We start from the raw sequence: 15,849 nt of genomic DNA, 5'->3' as shown, positions 1-15,849 counted from the left end.
AGCGACTGGGCGTGGTGGGTTCAGTGCGCGGCTGTTGGTCCCCACGTGACCACGCCGCTCGCCGCCGCCGCCGCGTGTTGGGGACCACTTAGTCGGGGGGGGGGCTGGTTCAGGTTTCACTGATTTAAGTGTAGTGTGTAGTGTAGTGTGTAGTGCAGTGTGTAGTAGTGTATAGTGTAGTGTAGTAGTGTGTAGTGTAGTGTATAGTGTAGGTGTAGTGCAGTGTGTAGTAGTGTATAGTGTGTATAGTAGTGTAATGTATAGTGTAGTGTGTAGTAGTGTGTAGTGTAGGTATAGTGTAGTGTATGTGTAGTGTATAGTAGTGTATAGTAGTGTAGTGTGTAGTGTAGTATAATAGTATAGTGCTAGTGTATAGAGTAGTGTATAGTGTAGTGTGTAGTGTATATAGTAGTGTATAGTGTAGTGTATAGTAGTGTATAGTGTAGTATATAGTAGTGTAGTGTGTAGTAGTGTATAGTGTAGTGTAGTATAATAGTACAGCACTAGTGTATAGTGTAGTGTATAGTGTGTAGTGTAGTGTATAGTATAGTGTATAGTAGTGTAGTGTATAGTGTAGTGTATAGTATAGTGTATAGTAGTGTAGTGTATAGTGTAGTATACTTGTACAGCACTAGTGTATAGTGTAGTGTATAGTATAGTGTATAGTAGTATAGTGTATAGTGTAGTATACTAGTACAGCACTAGTGTATAGTGTAGTGTATAGTGTAGTGTCGTGTATAGTAGTGTAGTGTATAGTGTACTAGTTCAGCACTAACCGGTGTGTTGGAGAGCCAAGCCACAACATTTACAATCGGAGTACGACGTTTCTCCAGTAGTTGCAACTGGCTTCATCAGGCGACAAGCCGGATTTGTGTGGGGAAATGCTGTTTCGTTTGTGTTAAATTTACCAAATCCGTTTTAATAATGATTTTGCGTGTGCCAGGAAATGAGAGTACCTGAAAAAAAGCTAAGGTTTTTTAAAATCCTTTATATTAAGTTCACTTGCTTGCGCGCTTACGACCGTGCAAATCTTTCGGTCGTTTTTTAACCCACTTCCCGTGATCTAATCGAGCTGACATTTTGCACACAGACTCGTTGTGCGTGACAATTTATTTTCGTGAAAAAATTTTGCAAAATTTTACACTTTTTAGGTAATTTTTTTAAATATTAAATTACCAATTGCTTAATGGTGGCAGGCAATCATCTGACCCATAGGTGGCAGCCATCTCAAGCCAGAGGACGAGAGGACGCTAGCCGCCCGTTTCAAAGACCAATGTGGGCTGGGTTGTGGCGCATTGAACACGCATATAAAGGATTTATAGTGAAAAACTTAGTTTTTACGGGTTAATTTTTTTAAATTCCCATTGTGATAAACACGAAATAGCCTGTGAAGTTAGGCCTAACCTCCTCCCCTCCCTACAATCGCTGTTGGCCCACACGCACACACACTGCAGTGAGCAGGCAAGTGATTGCCAGAGGTGACTCGCGTATGTGACTTACTAATGCGTCCGGACACAGACGAGAGACGCACACATGCAGACTAAACGCGGCCACGCACAGCCACAAAGACCACACACACACCATGCAGATTACGTGCAGACACGCAGAGATTACACGGATGCGTAAAAACAAGATACAAAATACGTACTCGCAGACTAAATTAGACACGCACACCCACACACAAATACATGTCCATACAATTTGTATGTGCACATGTGTTTGAAATAGTGTAGTGTATAGTGTAGTGTATAGTGTAGGTATAGTGTAGTGTATAGTGTAGTATACTAGTACAGCACTAGTGTATAGTGTAGTGTATAGTGTAGTGTAGTGTATAGTAGTGTATAGTGTAGTGTATAGTAGTGTAGATACTAGTACAGCACTAGTGTATAGTGTAGTGTATAGTAGTGTAGTGTATAGTGTAGTGTGTAGTGTATATAGTATGCTAGTACAGCACTAGTGTATAGTGTAGTGTATAGTAGTGTATAGTGTAGTGTTATAGTAGAGTATACTAGTACAGCACTAGTGTATAAGTGTAGTTGATAGTGTAGTGTATAGTAGTGTATAGTAGTGTATAGTGTAGGGGTGGGAGCGGTGGCGCAGCTGTTAGCGCTACGCTGCGCTACGAACCTGGCGAACCCGAGTTCAATTCCCGCTTGCGGTCACACCAGTGACGATATTTGAACCATCCTGGGCCTCCCCTAGGTCGACCTCGGCCTTAAATGAGCACCTGGTGCAGTGGTAAACTCGCCACTGGTGTTGGCCACCCCACCCCCTCGTGTGCGTGCCGGCCTTCATAGGTGCTCGCAAACAGCACTTGCCCCAACAGTCTGTACTGGCTATACGGGGGATATTTGTCTTTGTGTATGTGCACACACAAAACAAGATACGTCTCCCACCATAGCCCTCTTTAGTTTGTTGGGGAAAGTGCTGTTTGGGAACATCTATGAAGACTGGTTGGGCTGTAAGATTTCTATGGATTGGATCACCTGAATGAGAAGAGTAGTGCATTGATATTGAGATGTGGTTCCATTATGTTTCATACTAATCCAAACATATCTTTTCTTAAAGCGTTATGGGTGAAGGCAGGGAATTACTTTAATGATTGGCAGCGACTACATGTAATGATTGATGTTGGCAAACGTGGCGTCAGTATATCACAAATGTACATCAGCATTGGGAGCTGAAATTACCATGACATTGTGATGCAAATGTAATGGGTTCCGGAGACACTTGTAGAGGTAACTTCTTATTACAATCCAATACTCCAACAGTCCTGATACTCTTGTTACAGCCTAGGTACACAGCCTAGGTACACAGCCTAGATACACAGCCTAGGTACACAGCCTAGATACACTACTCTGGCTACGTTCTGGAACTCGCCCTCACAGTTCCAGAGTCCCACCACTGGCCCTCACAGCGTCCCAGGGTCCTAAGCTGGCTGGCGGGTCTTGAGCTACAACTGGCCCCAATCGTCCAGGGAGCTGCCCTTTTGTGCCTCGTCCCCAACGAGGGGTGGGGTTGTGTGCGCCCCCAGGTATCCCACAGAGCACACAGCCCCCCTGTTGGTGGCGCCAAGGGGCTTAAGCGTCTGGGGTGCCTGGGATCCTAGTGCCTGGCGCCAAGGGGCTTAAGTGTCTGGGTGCCTGGGATCCTAGCGCCTGGCGCCAAGGGGGCTTAACTGTCTGGGGTGCCTGGGATCCTAGTGCCTGGCGCCAAGGGGCTTAAGTGTCTGGGGTGCCTGGGATCCTAGCGTCTGGCGCCAAGGGGCTTAAGCGTCTGGGGTGCCTGGGATCCTAGTGCCTGGTGCCAAGGGGCTTAACTGTCTGGGGTGCCTGGATCCTAGTGCCTGGCGCCAAGGGGCTTAAGTGTCTGGGGTGCCTGGGATCCTAGCGTCTGGCGCCAAGGGGCTTAAGTGTCTGGGGTGCCTGGGATCCTAGTGCCTGGTGCCAAGGGGCTTAACTGTCTGGGGTGCCTGGGATCCTAGTGCCTGGCGCCAAGGGGCTTAAGTGTCTGGGGTGCCTGGGATCCTAGCGTCTGGCGCCAAGGGGCTTAAGTGTCTGGGGTGCCTGGGATCCTAGCGCCTGGTGCCAAGGGGCTTAAGTGTCTGGGGTGCCTGGGATCCTAGTGCCTGGCGCCAAGGGGCTTATCTGCCTAGGGTCCCAGAGCCCCCGGCAGCCCTTCCCTCTTATGTCACGACACAAGGGCTGTGTTGGAAACTCTTCCTTCGTTGCCAATGTCTGCTCGTCTCCCTTGTGCTGTTGCATGTTCAGCCCCATCTGTTTGGACACGATAGAAGAGCCGTACATGACCAAGTGTGGCCACAGCTTCTGGTATGTGCGTGTCTGCTCGGAGGAGAAGTGCTTCTGTTCCATCTTGCAAAACACTCGCAGACCAAGTTCCTCGCAATCCAAGGTTTTACTGTACTTTGTTGTTGCATTCCATTTCTTTCCACCGTCCGGCGAATGCGCGACAATATTCGGTGATTGGTAATTTTCCAATGATGCTGATAACGGCGATTGCCAATTTACTCGCCGTTGCATTTGTCTGCGTTTCAGTTGCAAATGCATCCGTCGGAGTCTGGAGGAGAACAATAGCTGCCCAAAGTGCAGTTCCGCCATTAAGAATTCAAAGCAGATATATCCAAACTTCCTCTGTGAGTTGTTTTTTACTTATTTTCCATCCACCTGCATTTTTCGCAAATTTTGTTTCACGGCAATGCAACACAGGCCTTCAACGATTGATGCTCTGCAAACCTCCTGGCTACCATCAAAGGTTTGTTCAAGTTCAAGTTTCATGTATTAGGTGTAGCCATGTGAGCCATTCGGCTCTTGAATCGGGTGCAACTGCAACAAACAAAAAACAAAAACATGAACAAGAAAACATCTTAAAGTGAATATGTGACTGAGTACAAACAGAAAATCCAAGAAAAGACAGCAAAATATTGCAGAAAAAACACCGTACACCAACGCTGTGTGCAAAAATCCCAGTGGGATGCAAGTCAAACAACAACAACAACAACCACAAGACAGCTTAGATTAAGGCCATCAGTCTAACTCTGTACTACAACAACACAAACATGGCTAAACCAATACACTTTTCGAAATCACCAAAATAAAGCCATGAAAGCAATGAAAAAGCAATCATAGGAACTGTGACGGAATTTTACACGAAGCCATCCAGATATACAAACACAGACGTAACTTCAACTAATAAAAGTAAAATAAAAATAAAATAAAAATCTTTTATTTTATTTCACTTTTATTAATTTTAATTTTTTACCTACGTGACGTTACCGAAAAAACCTAAGAATATGAATCCTTGCAGTCACGAAAGCTTCAAATCTAGAATAACTTCAACTGTGATGATGGGTACAAACTGAGTAATAATGGGAAAGATGTTATTAACCATGCAAAAAAGATTTAACGACACATATTTGGACCATCTTATTTAACAGGTACTATTCTACTTTACCGAGCGTTGACATCCCCAGCGTTTAACAGTACTCTCCTTTTTAAATCCTTTATATTAAGTTCGCTTGCTTGCTTGCTTGCGCGCTTACGACCGTGCAAATCTTTCGGTCGTTTTTTATTTAAATCCTTTATATTAAGTTTGCTTGCTTGCTTGCGCGCTTACGACCGTGCAAATCTTTCGGTCGTTTTTTAACCCACTTCCCGTGATCCAATCGAGCTGACATTTTGCACACAGACTCGTTGTGCGTGACAATTTTTTTTAGTGAAAATTTTTTTCCATAACTTTACACTTTTTAGGAAAAAATTAATTATATTGAATTACCAATTGCTTAATGGTGGCAGGCAATCATCTGACCCATAGGTGGCAGCCATCTCAAGCCAGAGGACGAGAGGACTCTAGCCGCCACGCATATAAAGGATTTATAGTGAAAAACTTTGTTTTACGGGTTAATTTTTTACCTACCTGACTTTACCTAAATAACCTAAGAGTGATGCTCGCGTTGTTTAATATTTAACAGCTTTTTCCCCACACGCGTCTTTTCGCAGTGAACGAGCTGGTCCTGAAGCAGCGTCAGCGGCTAGAGAATCGAATCGAGATGGAACAACCGGTGATTGGAGATGTGCAGGGAAAAGCGGTGAGTTGGCGTTGTTTGTGACGGCGGCGTCAGGAGCAGTGCGGTGCCGCAGAGCTCGCTTGTCGAGAGGGTTTTCCCCCTTTTCTCTGGCAACAAAACTGATGAACACCATATGAGACTGGGCTCTAAAGAAAGCTGTCTCTGGTGTGGACCAATCAGTTTCAAGGACAACACATAAATGATCAGAGTATTGTTTTTTTTTGCATTTGACTGCAAGTATTGTGGTTAATGTAAACATGATTCAATCTTAATTTTGGAGCTTTCGTGACTGCAGGAATTATTCTTTGGTTCTTTCGGTTAAGTCACGTCTAAAGATAAAATAGCCAATTAAATAATAGCATATTACGACGTTTCGATTGCAACACAAGCAATCGTCATCAGGCATAAAAGAAATAGCAACAAAAATCTAACTAGAAAACTATAGACAGACACACAAGCAGACAGACATCTCTCTCTGTGTGTCTTTGTGGTATTTCTTGTGATCTCTCATTTACTTGATACAGCTGTTGTGGCTGTGACGGTTCCACCTGAAGACGGAGGCTTGTGTTGCTTCCGAAACGTCGTGATTTTTTATTTTATTTTGCTTTATTTTACTTTATTAATTTAATTTTTTTACCTACGTGACTTTACCGAAAAAACCTAAGAATATAGTATTCATCCAAGCTACCAAGATCTGGACCAGTTTTTACCTGCCGGGTCTTAGTCATCAGTCAGTCTTGTTCAATAAACCCCGCTGGGCTAAGCGCTGACGTCAGTTGTTTGCGATCAGCACGGCACTCCCGCAAGCCTGCAGGCCTAACTGGGGGATCTCTGTTTGTGTGTCCGTGCGATCTGCAAGACTCCACCTTTGCTCGCACCGGTGACAGTGGCCAAGTCGCCTTCCAAGGGAGGCATCCTCAAGCCCCTTGCCACGGGGGAGGTCGTGAAGAAAAAGCGAAAAGTTTTGCATCTGTCGGACTCCGAGGGCTCGGACAGCATGGATTTCATGGTGAGTAATGTGACTGCTTTGATTGAAATTCTTTGGACGATGCAATGGGACTCGATCCACTCTCGTAGGGACAAAGCGGCTCGCTTGAGCGCTAGGGATGATTGGGTCATGTGTGGATGTTCACGCTGGATAGAAGCATTCTCCTAATGTGCGGTGCGCTGTGAAACTCAGAGCTCGACCAACTGGAGGGAGAGTTTTTCCCAGATAATTAAATAATTGCTGTAATCTAATAAACTATGTCATTGTAATCTAAGCCATTCATTTGACAATAACATTAAACAAAAAATGTACAATTTAAAAACTAAAATCACTTCTGCAGTTTAATGCGAGTCTCCATCACCATCAATCAGAATCAAAGGGCCACTGGATGTGGGAAGGTGGAATAGACATCTTGACGAGCTTGGAGCATTTGTTCAATGAACGTAGGATGAATGTGCCAGAGACGGAGAGTGCTCACAAAGCATGCCCGTGACCAAGGGACGGGTTTCTGAATTCCCAAAATAAAAAAAATGCAAATGTAGATTTGCTCGTACAATGCACTCGTATTCCAGCAAGGCCGAATAAATGTTTTAAATTGCAGGATCTTTGCGTGATTTTGTGTTCATTGATATTCACGTTTATACGTTAGGTCGACGAAGAGCTGCTAGCAAGTGTGTCGGGCGTGATGCCGTCCAAGCGAACTGAACAGGCCAGGGCAGCAGGCAAGATGAGATCTGCCGTCGTTGTCACGAGTGTCAAGACGGTGAGTGCACCAGACTCGCAGTGCCGTTTGATCTCCCGGCGCGGCAGGTTAAACAATGCTGATGATGATGATGATGTCACACACTTTTTTCTCTTACTCCAAAATATCATTGTTGCTCTTCAACAATCTTTCACGTGGTGAGCCGCTTCGTAGAGCTGCTCGCGCTTGTGGCCGGGACGCTTCTGTGAGAGAAGCTGATGGTTTAGTGGGCCTTGCCTGGTAAGATAAACATCAACTTCAAGGAAGGTGCATACATTATCAGAGTTGTGTTTTTTGTTTGCATTCCGACTGCAGGTATTGTGGTCAATGCAAACATGGCTCCTCGTAAAAAAAGGTGTCAGTTTTGTTGCCAGATAAAAGGGTAAAAAATACAATTAACAAGAAAAAAATGGTTTAGGTTTTTTTTGTTTATTTAAAAAAAAAAACTTTTTACCTTCCCTACACTTTGCGCTCCTATTGTGTTTTTGTATTGTTTGTTGTTGTGAAATGTGAACGACCTCACCTGGCATACAGGAGGTCTCCCCGTGGTCGCGTGGCTTTTTTTCCAGGTTCTCCGATTTTCCCCTCCACATTTACAAACACGCTCTCAGAGTGTTTGGCTACTATACATGTCCACATGATAGGCTACTTGGTTGAGCTGTCATTTGTGGCCAGTACACTTCTGAACAAGAGCTATACAGCTCAGTGGGCCTCACCTGGTAAAATAAAAATACAAAGTGAATAGTACTGGACATCTGTGAAAAACAGCTTCATATCTCATCGCATTCCTCCAGTATCAATACATCTTCTCATTCTCTATAAATGGGCGCACCGTTTCATTGCTCGCCTGCTTGTGTGTGCTGGGGTCAAGTTGCGGGTGTATTCCCACCATCCTCCAAGACGCCGTGTACAGCGGTCACCCTCTGTAGAACTCCCACCAGAGCTCCTTCTGCCTGCAGTGACGTGACTTCTTCTCTTTTCCACGTGTCTCGCTGCATTTCTTCTGGCGGTTGCTCTCATTCCCAGTCCACGTGTAGCGGCATCAATGCAGTCACCTGATTGGTCACCCCACCCGTTCAAGCCAACTGTTTTGACCAATCTGCAATGGGCCCACTGATGAACGTAGATCTCGGACACGACGCGGGTTGAGTCGGTGGGAGACTGCCGGGGACTGCCAGGCTTGGCCTACGAGGTGGTCAGGAGATGGCAGTGTAGCCATGGATTCTTGAATCTATCAGTGTGGAGCTTTTGAGTGCTCCCCCCCCCCCCTCTTATGTAAATGCTGTTTAATGTTTACAATAATATTGTGTTCGTGTCAGATGTTTTGAGCCCTCGTTTTCACGTTGACATTCTTGTTTTTGTGGCATTGAGACTTCATCGGCCACAATCATTCCACTTCCGGACGAAGACCTCCCCGCGCAATTGCCATCTCTCACGATCCTGCAGATATAATGATCCACACTCAGCGCCTACGCACGCCGCTCAATTCATCGCTCCATCTCCTCGCTTGGAGCCGTCTCAGTCGAGTATCTCCCGTTGGATGCCATTTCGGTCCATTTTTTCTTGACCGTCATCCATCATCCCTCTCTCGGCGCCCATCCAGCCCAAGCTGCCGGCTTCTCTCAACAGTGTGAACGATGTCATGGAGCTGTGTATATTATATTGGTAGGAACGAAGTGGACCAGACCACCAATATATTAATGTGTCCGTCCATCCGTCCGACTGTCCGTCCGTCCGTCCGTGTATCAACATCGCCCCCTACTGCAAACACTTGGCATGACCCTGTCCGACAAGATGGCCGCCCGCTCCCCTTGCGATCTGTGAATTAAACAAGATGGCCGTCGCTTCCGGCGCATCACGGCAAAACTTTAAACTTCGCTTCAAAATTACTTTACTGAAACGCAGCACGTTTTTAAAAATAATTATTTTACTGAAACGCAGCACGTTTTTTTTTAACACAGAGACAAGAAACATTTATTAACACAGAGACGAGATACATTTAATCGCCTTATTTGTGCACGAAAAGCACGGCGCGAGGCCTAGTGCGGCAGGCTTCGCGAGGCCTAGTGCAGAAGGTGGTGGTGGGGGGTGGTGGTGGGGGGTGGTGGTGGGGGGTGGTGAGGGCTGGTGGGAGGGGTGGTGTTGGGGGGTCTTTAAATCTCACAGCGTTTCTTGTCAAAACAAACACTTTTAATTAACGTTACACTAGAATACAGTAATTTTTTCTTTAACTCCTCTATACCCGGTCGATATCCCTGTACCGGCACTAAGTATTATTCCTACCAGCCCACACCGCAGGGTCCTGTTCTAACACTCGTGTTGTCCGTACGTACGTGTGTTGAACTTCGTTCGCAACACCGTGCGTAGCCATGAACCCTGTGTACATGATCTGACCCTCGTGTCCGTACGTACGTGTGTGTGTATGTGTGTGTGTGTGTACGTGTCCGTACGTGTGTGTGTGTACGTGTGTGTGTACGTGTGTGTGTGTACGTGTGTGTACGTGTGTACGTGTGTGTGTGTACGTGTGTGTGTGTGCGTGTGTACGTGTGTGTACGTGTGTGTGTGTGTACGTGTGTGTGCGTGTGTATGTGTGTACGTGTGTGTGTGTGTACGTGTGTACGTGTGTGTGTGTTGAACTTCGTTTGCACCACCGTGCGTAGCCAACCGTGCTAATTGGAGGTGCGGGCGGATGGACAACAAACACGTTCCTTTCACTGTCTCTCAGTGTCATTCCCAGCGAGCGTCACATTAAACTTGGACTGTCTGGCACGCAACATATCGGTAGAACATTAAACTTGGACTATCTGGCATGCGACATTTCTTTGCAGCGTCCGAGATGTAGCAGCCAACCTCAAGTCGGCTACCTTAGCACGAGTTTGAATTTCCTTCAGATTCAATTTGAAACTTTACCTGTCACACGCAGCCCACGGGGAATCCGCGCGCGTTATTTCGAGGACACGCCACGGCAAGGTGGAGGACGTATCCACCGCAGGAGCCGTACACCTCGTCACGAGAGACGAACACCAAGCCACGCTCACTTGAGCAGGAGGACCCCTTTAGACTTGTGACGATGCCCAATTGTCTTCGATGTGTTCATTTGTTACAGGCGATTGAGATCTCAAGAAAAACCACGTTGACAGCAAAGATCAAACAAGGGAAGATGGTCTCTGCATCACCTTCCATCAAGCTTCCTGCAAAACGGCGACACTCACCCTTTGACTGGTTTGAGGGTCCAGATGTCGACACCACTTCTGAATCGGAGGATTAAAAGAGAATCGGAGTTTGTTTTGAGGGACGTTGTTTTACGTTCCATTGTTCTTGGCGAAATGGTAGCCAGGGTGGAGACTTTTAGCCACCGCAGTTAAAATGTTTTGGGTGTTCAGTTTTAAGTCGCTGCTTTTCATCAATTTTCAGAGAGGAGGTGGGGGGGTGGACACTTTCGCCGTTAACACTGGTCAACAACAACAAAACAACGTGTTTTTCTGGCCTGGACTTTTGCAGCTGTTCTAGACTTTCAGGGTGCCGATTCCAAATCTGATCTCAGATTTGCTCTATCACATCTCATTTTTAAATCCTTTATATTAAGTTCGCTTGCTTGCTTAGGACCGTGCAAATCTTTCGGTCGTTTTTTAACCCACTTCCCGTGATCCAATCGAGCTGACATTTTGCACACAGACTCGTTGTGCGTGGCAATGCATTTTCGTGAAAAAATTTTTCCAAAATTTTACACTGTTTAGGGAAAATTTTAAATATTTAATTACCAATTGTTTAATGATTGGCAGACAATCATCTGACCCATAGGTGGCAGCCATCTCAAGCCAGAGGACTCTAGCCGCCATGCATATAAAGGATTTATAGTGAAAAACTTTGTTTTTACGGGTTAATTTTTTATGCTATCGGCATACCCCATTTTCATTGATTTTACCCGAAATTAACTCTGTCACTTATGATTGCAAGTTGTTGCGAGTCAGTGACTGCTTTAGTGTTAAAATATGGTGCTGTATTTTTAGGATAGTGTGTTTATATCATTTTATGTAGATATCCACATTTATTTAATATTTTTCTTCTGCAGTTTTATTGAAAATGCAATCTTTGATATCTCAAAAACATTTTGATTGCATTTTGATTGTAAAGTGAACGTTCATTGTTTCTGTTCGTTGCGTGTACGCTCAAAATTAAAGCGCTTAAAATCGCAAGCAATTCCGTGCTTTTTTTGTATTCAACGTAAGGAAATACACTCGGAAAGGTTGTGAGTTTGCGAAACCCGTCGCGGGTACCAACTCAGCCCCTTCACCCATTGTGAACATCATCGCCACTGTCGGAGGTCAATCGTGGTTCCGTCCTAATAGCTTCAATAAGTATAACCCGTAAAAACAAAGTTTTTCACTATAAATCCTTTATATGTGTGGCGGCTAGAGTCCTCTCGTCCTCTGGCTTGAGATGGCTGCCACCTATGGGTCAGATGTTTGTCTGCAGTATTAAACAATTGGTAATTAAATATTTAATTTGTTTTCCCTAAAGTGTAAAATTTTGGAAAAAAATTTTCACGAACATTAATTGTCATGCACAACGAGTCTGTGTGCAACATGTCAGCTCGATTGGATCACGGGAAGTGGGTTAAAAAACGACCGAAAGGTTTGCACGGTCGTAAGCGCGCAAGCAAGCGAACTTAATATAAAGGATTTAAAAAGCCGAAGAGTCTTCGCCAACATTGTCAACGCGCGCCCGCAATCTTCTCAGGTGCAGGTCTCCAGAGGCCGGAGGCAGCACGTTTTCCTGTGGTGTTGTTGCAAAGTCTCAGAAGTGTTCACTTGTTTTTGAAGCACTCCCCCACCTGTATTCACAACAGCATAAGAGAGACGGGGGAGGATGACTGTGCGTGTACATGCACGCTATTGAGTGGCAAACTTTCACGCGACTGGCAACAAACCAGGACTTGCCAAGTCACGTTTCTGCGAAGACTTGGAGATATCCCACAGGAGCCGACCTCCATAAGAGGATGATCTTGGGGGGGGGGACCAGTACGGGTGGCAAACTCGCTTCGTAAAGAATTACAAATGATAACCGTGGCAATCTACTGATATCAATTTAATGAAATGAAATGCATCAATGCAGGGATATTACATCAAAGCAAGGACAGGTGGCAACCTCGCGTCTTAAAATAAAAATACTGTAAAAATCACACTCGTTTTGAAAATATAGTGGCGTCACTTAAATGAAATTCGATATGACGTCAGCGCGGGGGAGTCGTGACATCGGTTCACGGTGACCTTGGCGTCTTTGTTCGTTTTGCTCACTAGACGGGATTCGAAGCCGTGTCCTTCACGTGTCAAGGGTGACCCACCCTTCCTGTCCTGTCCCCTCGGCAATGCTGCCTCCACAGGGACAACCAACCCCTCTATCCCTAATGAACATCTGTTGCATCACCCAATTCCCTGACCCCCACCCCTGCCCCCAGCTTGTGCCCGATGTAGTACAGGGACTACCTCTACTTACAAATATTCGACTCGGGAACTTTCAGAGATACGTGCAAACCTGTCCGTATGTCCCGTTACCGCAGTTCAACGATGCGATTGCCCATCACAAGTTGATTTGTGCAGAGATGAAGAGAACAACTGTGCAGACATCTCTTAGTAGGTATTTCAAGAGAATAGAGAGGAAACAAGTGCCAAAGGGAGTTAGCGTCTACATCTGCAGAACGTGAAGAACCAGTGGCATCTACATCTGCAGAACGTGAAGAACCAGTGGCATCTACATCTGCAGAACGTGAAGAACCAGTGGCATCTACATCTGCAGAACGTGAAGAACCAGTGGCATCTACATCTGCAGAACCAGTGGCATCTACATCTGTAGAACGTGAAGAACCAGTGGCATCTACATCTGTAGAACGTGAAGAACCAGTGGCATCTACATCTGCAGAACGTGAAGAACCAGTGGCATCTACATCTGCAGAACGTGAAGAACCAGTGGCATCTACATCTGCAGAATGTGAAGAACCAGTGGCATCTACATCTGCAGAACGTGAAGAACCAGTGGCATCTACATCTGCAGAACGTGAAGAACCAGTGGCATCTACATCTGCAGAACGTGAAGAACCAGTGGCATCTACATCTGCAGAACGTGAAGAACCAGTGGCATCTACATCTGCAGAACGTGAAGAACCAGTGGCATCTACATCTGCAGAACGTGAAGAACCAGTGGCATCTACATCTGCAGAACGTGAAGAACCAGTGGCATCTACATCTGCAGAACGTGAAGAACCAGTGGCATCTACATCTGCAGAACGTGAAGAACCAGTGGCATCTACATCTGCAGAACGTGAAGAACCAGTGGCATCTACATCTGCAGAACGTGAAGAACCAGTGGCATCTACATCTGCAGAACGTGAAGAACCAGTGGCATCTACATCTGCAGAACGTGAAGAACCAGTAGCATCTACATCTGTAGAACGTGAAGAAACAGTGGCTTCTATATCTGCAGAACATGAAGAAATAGTGGCTTCTACATCTGCAGAACGTGGAGAATCGGTGGCATCTGCAGAACGTGAAGAACCAGTGGCATTTACATCTGCAGAATGTGAAGAACCAGTGGCATCTACATCTACAGAACGTGAATAACCAGTGGCATCTATATCTGCAGAACATGAAGAAATAGTGGCTTCTACATCTGCAGAACGTGAAGAATCGGTGGCATCTGCAGAACGTGAAGAACCAGTGGCATTTACATCTGCAGAACGTGAAGAACCAGTGGCATCTACATCTACAGAACGTGAATAACCAGTGGCATCTATATCTGCAGAACGTGAAGAACCAGTGGGATCTACATCTGCAGAACGTGAAGAACCAGTGGCATCTACAGCTCTCTCCCTCCCTGCCCTTTTGTCTCTCCCCCTTTCTGCCCCCCCTCTCCCTCTCTGCCCCCCCATCTCTCTCTCTCTCTGCCCCCCCCATCTCTCCCCCTCTCTGCCCCCCCGTCTCTCTCCCTCCCTGCCCCCCTCTCCCTCTCTGCCCCCCCATCTCTCTCTCTCTCTGCCCCCCCATCTCCCTCCCTCCCTGGGCCCCCGTCTCTCTCCCTCCCTGCCTCCCCGTCTCTCTCCCTCCTTCCCAACTGAATCGCCCTAACCTCTCGCTTATAATCGACGAAGGCTCGGCGCCCTCTGATGTCTCTCTCTCTCTTCCTGTCTTCCCCTTGCCTCCCCTTCTCTTTGCCGATCTCTCGCGACGTCTCTGCCCCTCCCCTCATCTCGCCCCGTCTCTCTCGCTCCGTCCGAACCGGACCCCCCTAGCCTCTGCCTCAAGAACCGTTGAATGAAATTCCTCTGATGGTTGTCTCTCTCTCTCTCTTGCCGCGCTCCCCACGCCGCCTCGTCTCTGCGTCTCTCGCTCGCCGCGTCTCTGGCCCTCGACTGTTGCTGCGCCGTCTCTCTCTCCCCTCTTCCCCTCCCGCTTCCCGACTCCGCCCCGGTTCCGTGCCCCTCAGGCCGAGCTCCTGCCCCTCGCTGACCTTCATCTGCCCCCCCCCTTCGCTGCCCTCCCTCAGACCTCCCGCGGCCCATCCCTTGGCCCCCCTCTCGCCTCGCTCCCGCACTTCTTCATGGAAGCTCTTCGTGGGACGCGTCTCTTCCGGGCGCCGTTCGGCCTCCTGCACGCACCTCCTGCACGCACCTCCTGCACGCACCTCCTGCACGCACCTTCTGCACCGCCACTGCCAAAGACAAAGATCCCCCGTATAGCCTCTAACAGACTGTCGGGGGCAAGTGCTGTTAGCGAGTAGCAGCACTTATCAAGGCCGGCACTGTGGCACACGGGGGGGGGGGGGGGTGGGTGACCAGAACCAGGCCCGGCCCCCTTTGTCTCCCTAGTGGTGATGTTTACACATCGCACAAGGGACAACTTTTAGGCCGAGTTGACCTCGGGGAGGCCCACGACCGGTTCAGATAATCATCAACTGTTTTTGGCCGTGAGCAGGAATCCAACTCGGGTCCCTGCAAAGTTCGATTGAGTTTGCAAACGAAAACTAAAATGTGTGGCACTAACGAGCAATCAGTGATGACAATTCCTGCTGAACGCGCAGAAGACTTGGCCCAGATTCCAAGAACACAGGATGAGATGTTACTATCCTTTGTGCAAGCACTTCCAAGAGTTCATGAACAGTGAGCCTGGTGAAATTTGGGGAGCGCATCGTCAGTAGTGAACCTTTGGTTCCTAGGGTGTTTCGGCCTTTCATACTATACACCCTCCCCAAAGGCGGCCAGCGACAGGGTGATCAATCCTGCGCTTGCGTCCCATTCCCAATTAGTCATAGGAGTTGCCTTGTTGTTGATAGCCAACATCCCATGGGACTATGCATGGCAGGGGCGTCCTCCTCCCTGAGTCAAGCATTGTTGACTGCATACCTCCTGGCCCTCTCATTTCGGGGCCCAGCTGGGGTCTTTCCTCTTCATCCAGAGCCACTGACTGCTGCCTTCTGCCGCCTCCGATACAGCTCTGATTGCCGAACGCTGGCTCTGGCCCTTAATTCCCAGGTCTCTAAGCA

The 15,849-nt window shown here is 47.1% G+C and overlaps 1 protein-coding gene across 1 annotated transcript; it reads left to right on the top strand.

Annotated features, from left to right (window-relative positions):
* The first annotated feature begins 8 nt into the window (after positions 1 to 8).
* On the top strand, positions 9 to 11,380 carry LOC133339840 (uncharacterized). Its single transcript, XM_061547974.1, has 7 exons — positions 9 to 14; positions 3,771 to 3,830; positions 4,056 to 4,153; positions 5,517 to 5,605; positions 6,444 to 6,593; positions 7,222 to 7,335; positions 10,421 to 11,380. The coding sequence occupies exons 2-7, from the start codon at positions 3,805 to 3,807 to the stop codon at positions 10,580 to 10,582; spliced, it is 639 nt and encodes a 212-aa protein (XP_061403958.1). The 5' UTR covers positions 9 to 14; positions 3,771 to 3,804; the 3' UTR covers positions 10,583 to 11,380.
* The last annotated feature ends 4,469 nt before the right edge of the window (positions 11,381 to 15,849 follow it).

This window comes from Lethenteron reissneri, unplaced genomic scaffold, assembly GCF_015708825.2.
Source record: "Lethenteron reissneri isolate LAM-NWPU_2019-01 unplaced genomic scaffold, ASM1570882v1 scaffold_427, whole genome shotgun sequence".
NCBI lineage: Eukaryota > Metazoa > Chordata > Hyperoartia > Petromyzontiformes > Petromyzontidae > Lethenteron > Lethenteron reissneri.
Note: the sequence above shows the minus strand (reverse complement) of the source record. Positions and strands in the feature narration are given on the sequence as shown.

Bases quoted from the DNA above. Each gene is read 5' to 3' on its own strand.
- LOC133339840 (XM_061547974.1), top strand. From the start codon at position 3,805: ATGACCAAGTGTGGCCACAGCTTCTG. The intron at 4,154-5,516 runs GTGAGTTGTTTT...GTCTTTTCGCAG, and splicing joins GATATATCCAAACTTCCTCT to TGAACGAGCTGGTCCTGAAG. The intron at 6,594-7,221 runs GTGAGTAATGTG...TTTATACGTTAG, and splicing joins CGGACAGCATGGATTTCATG to GTCGACGAAGAGCTGCTAGC.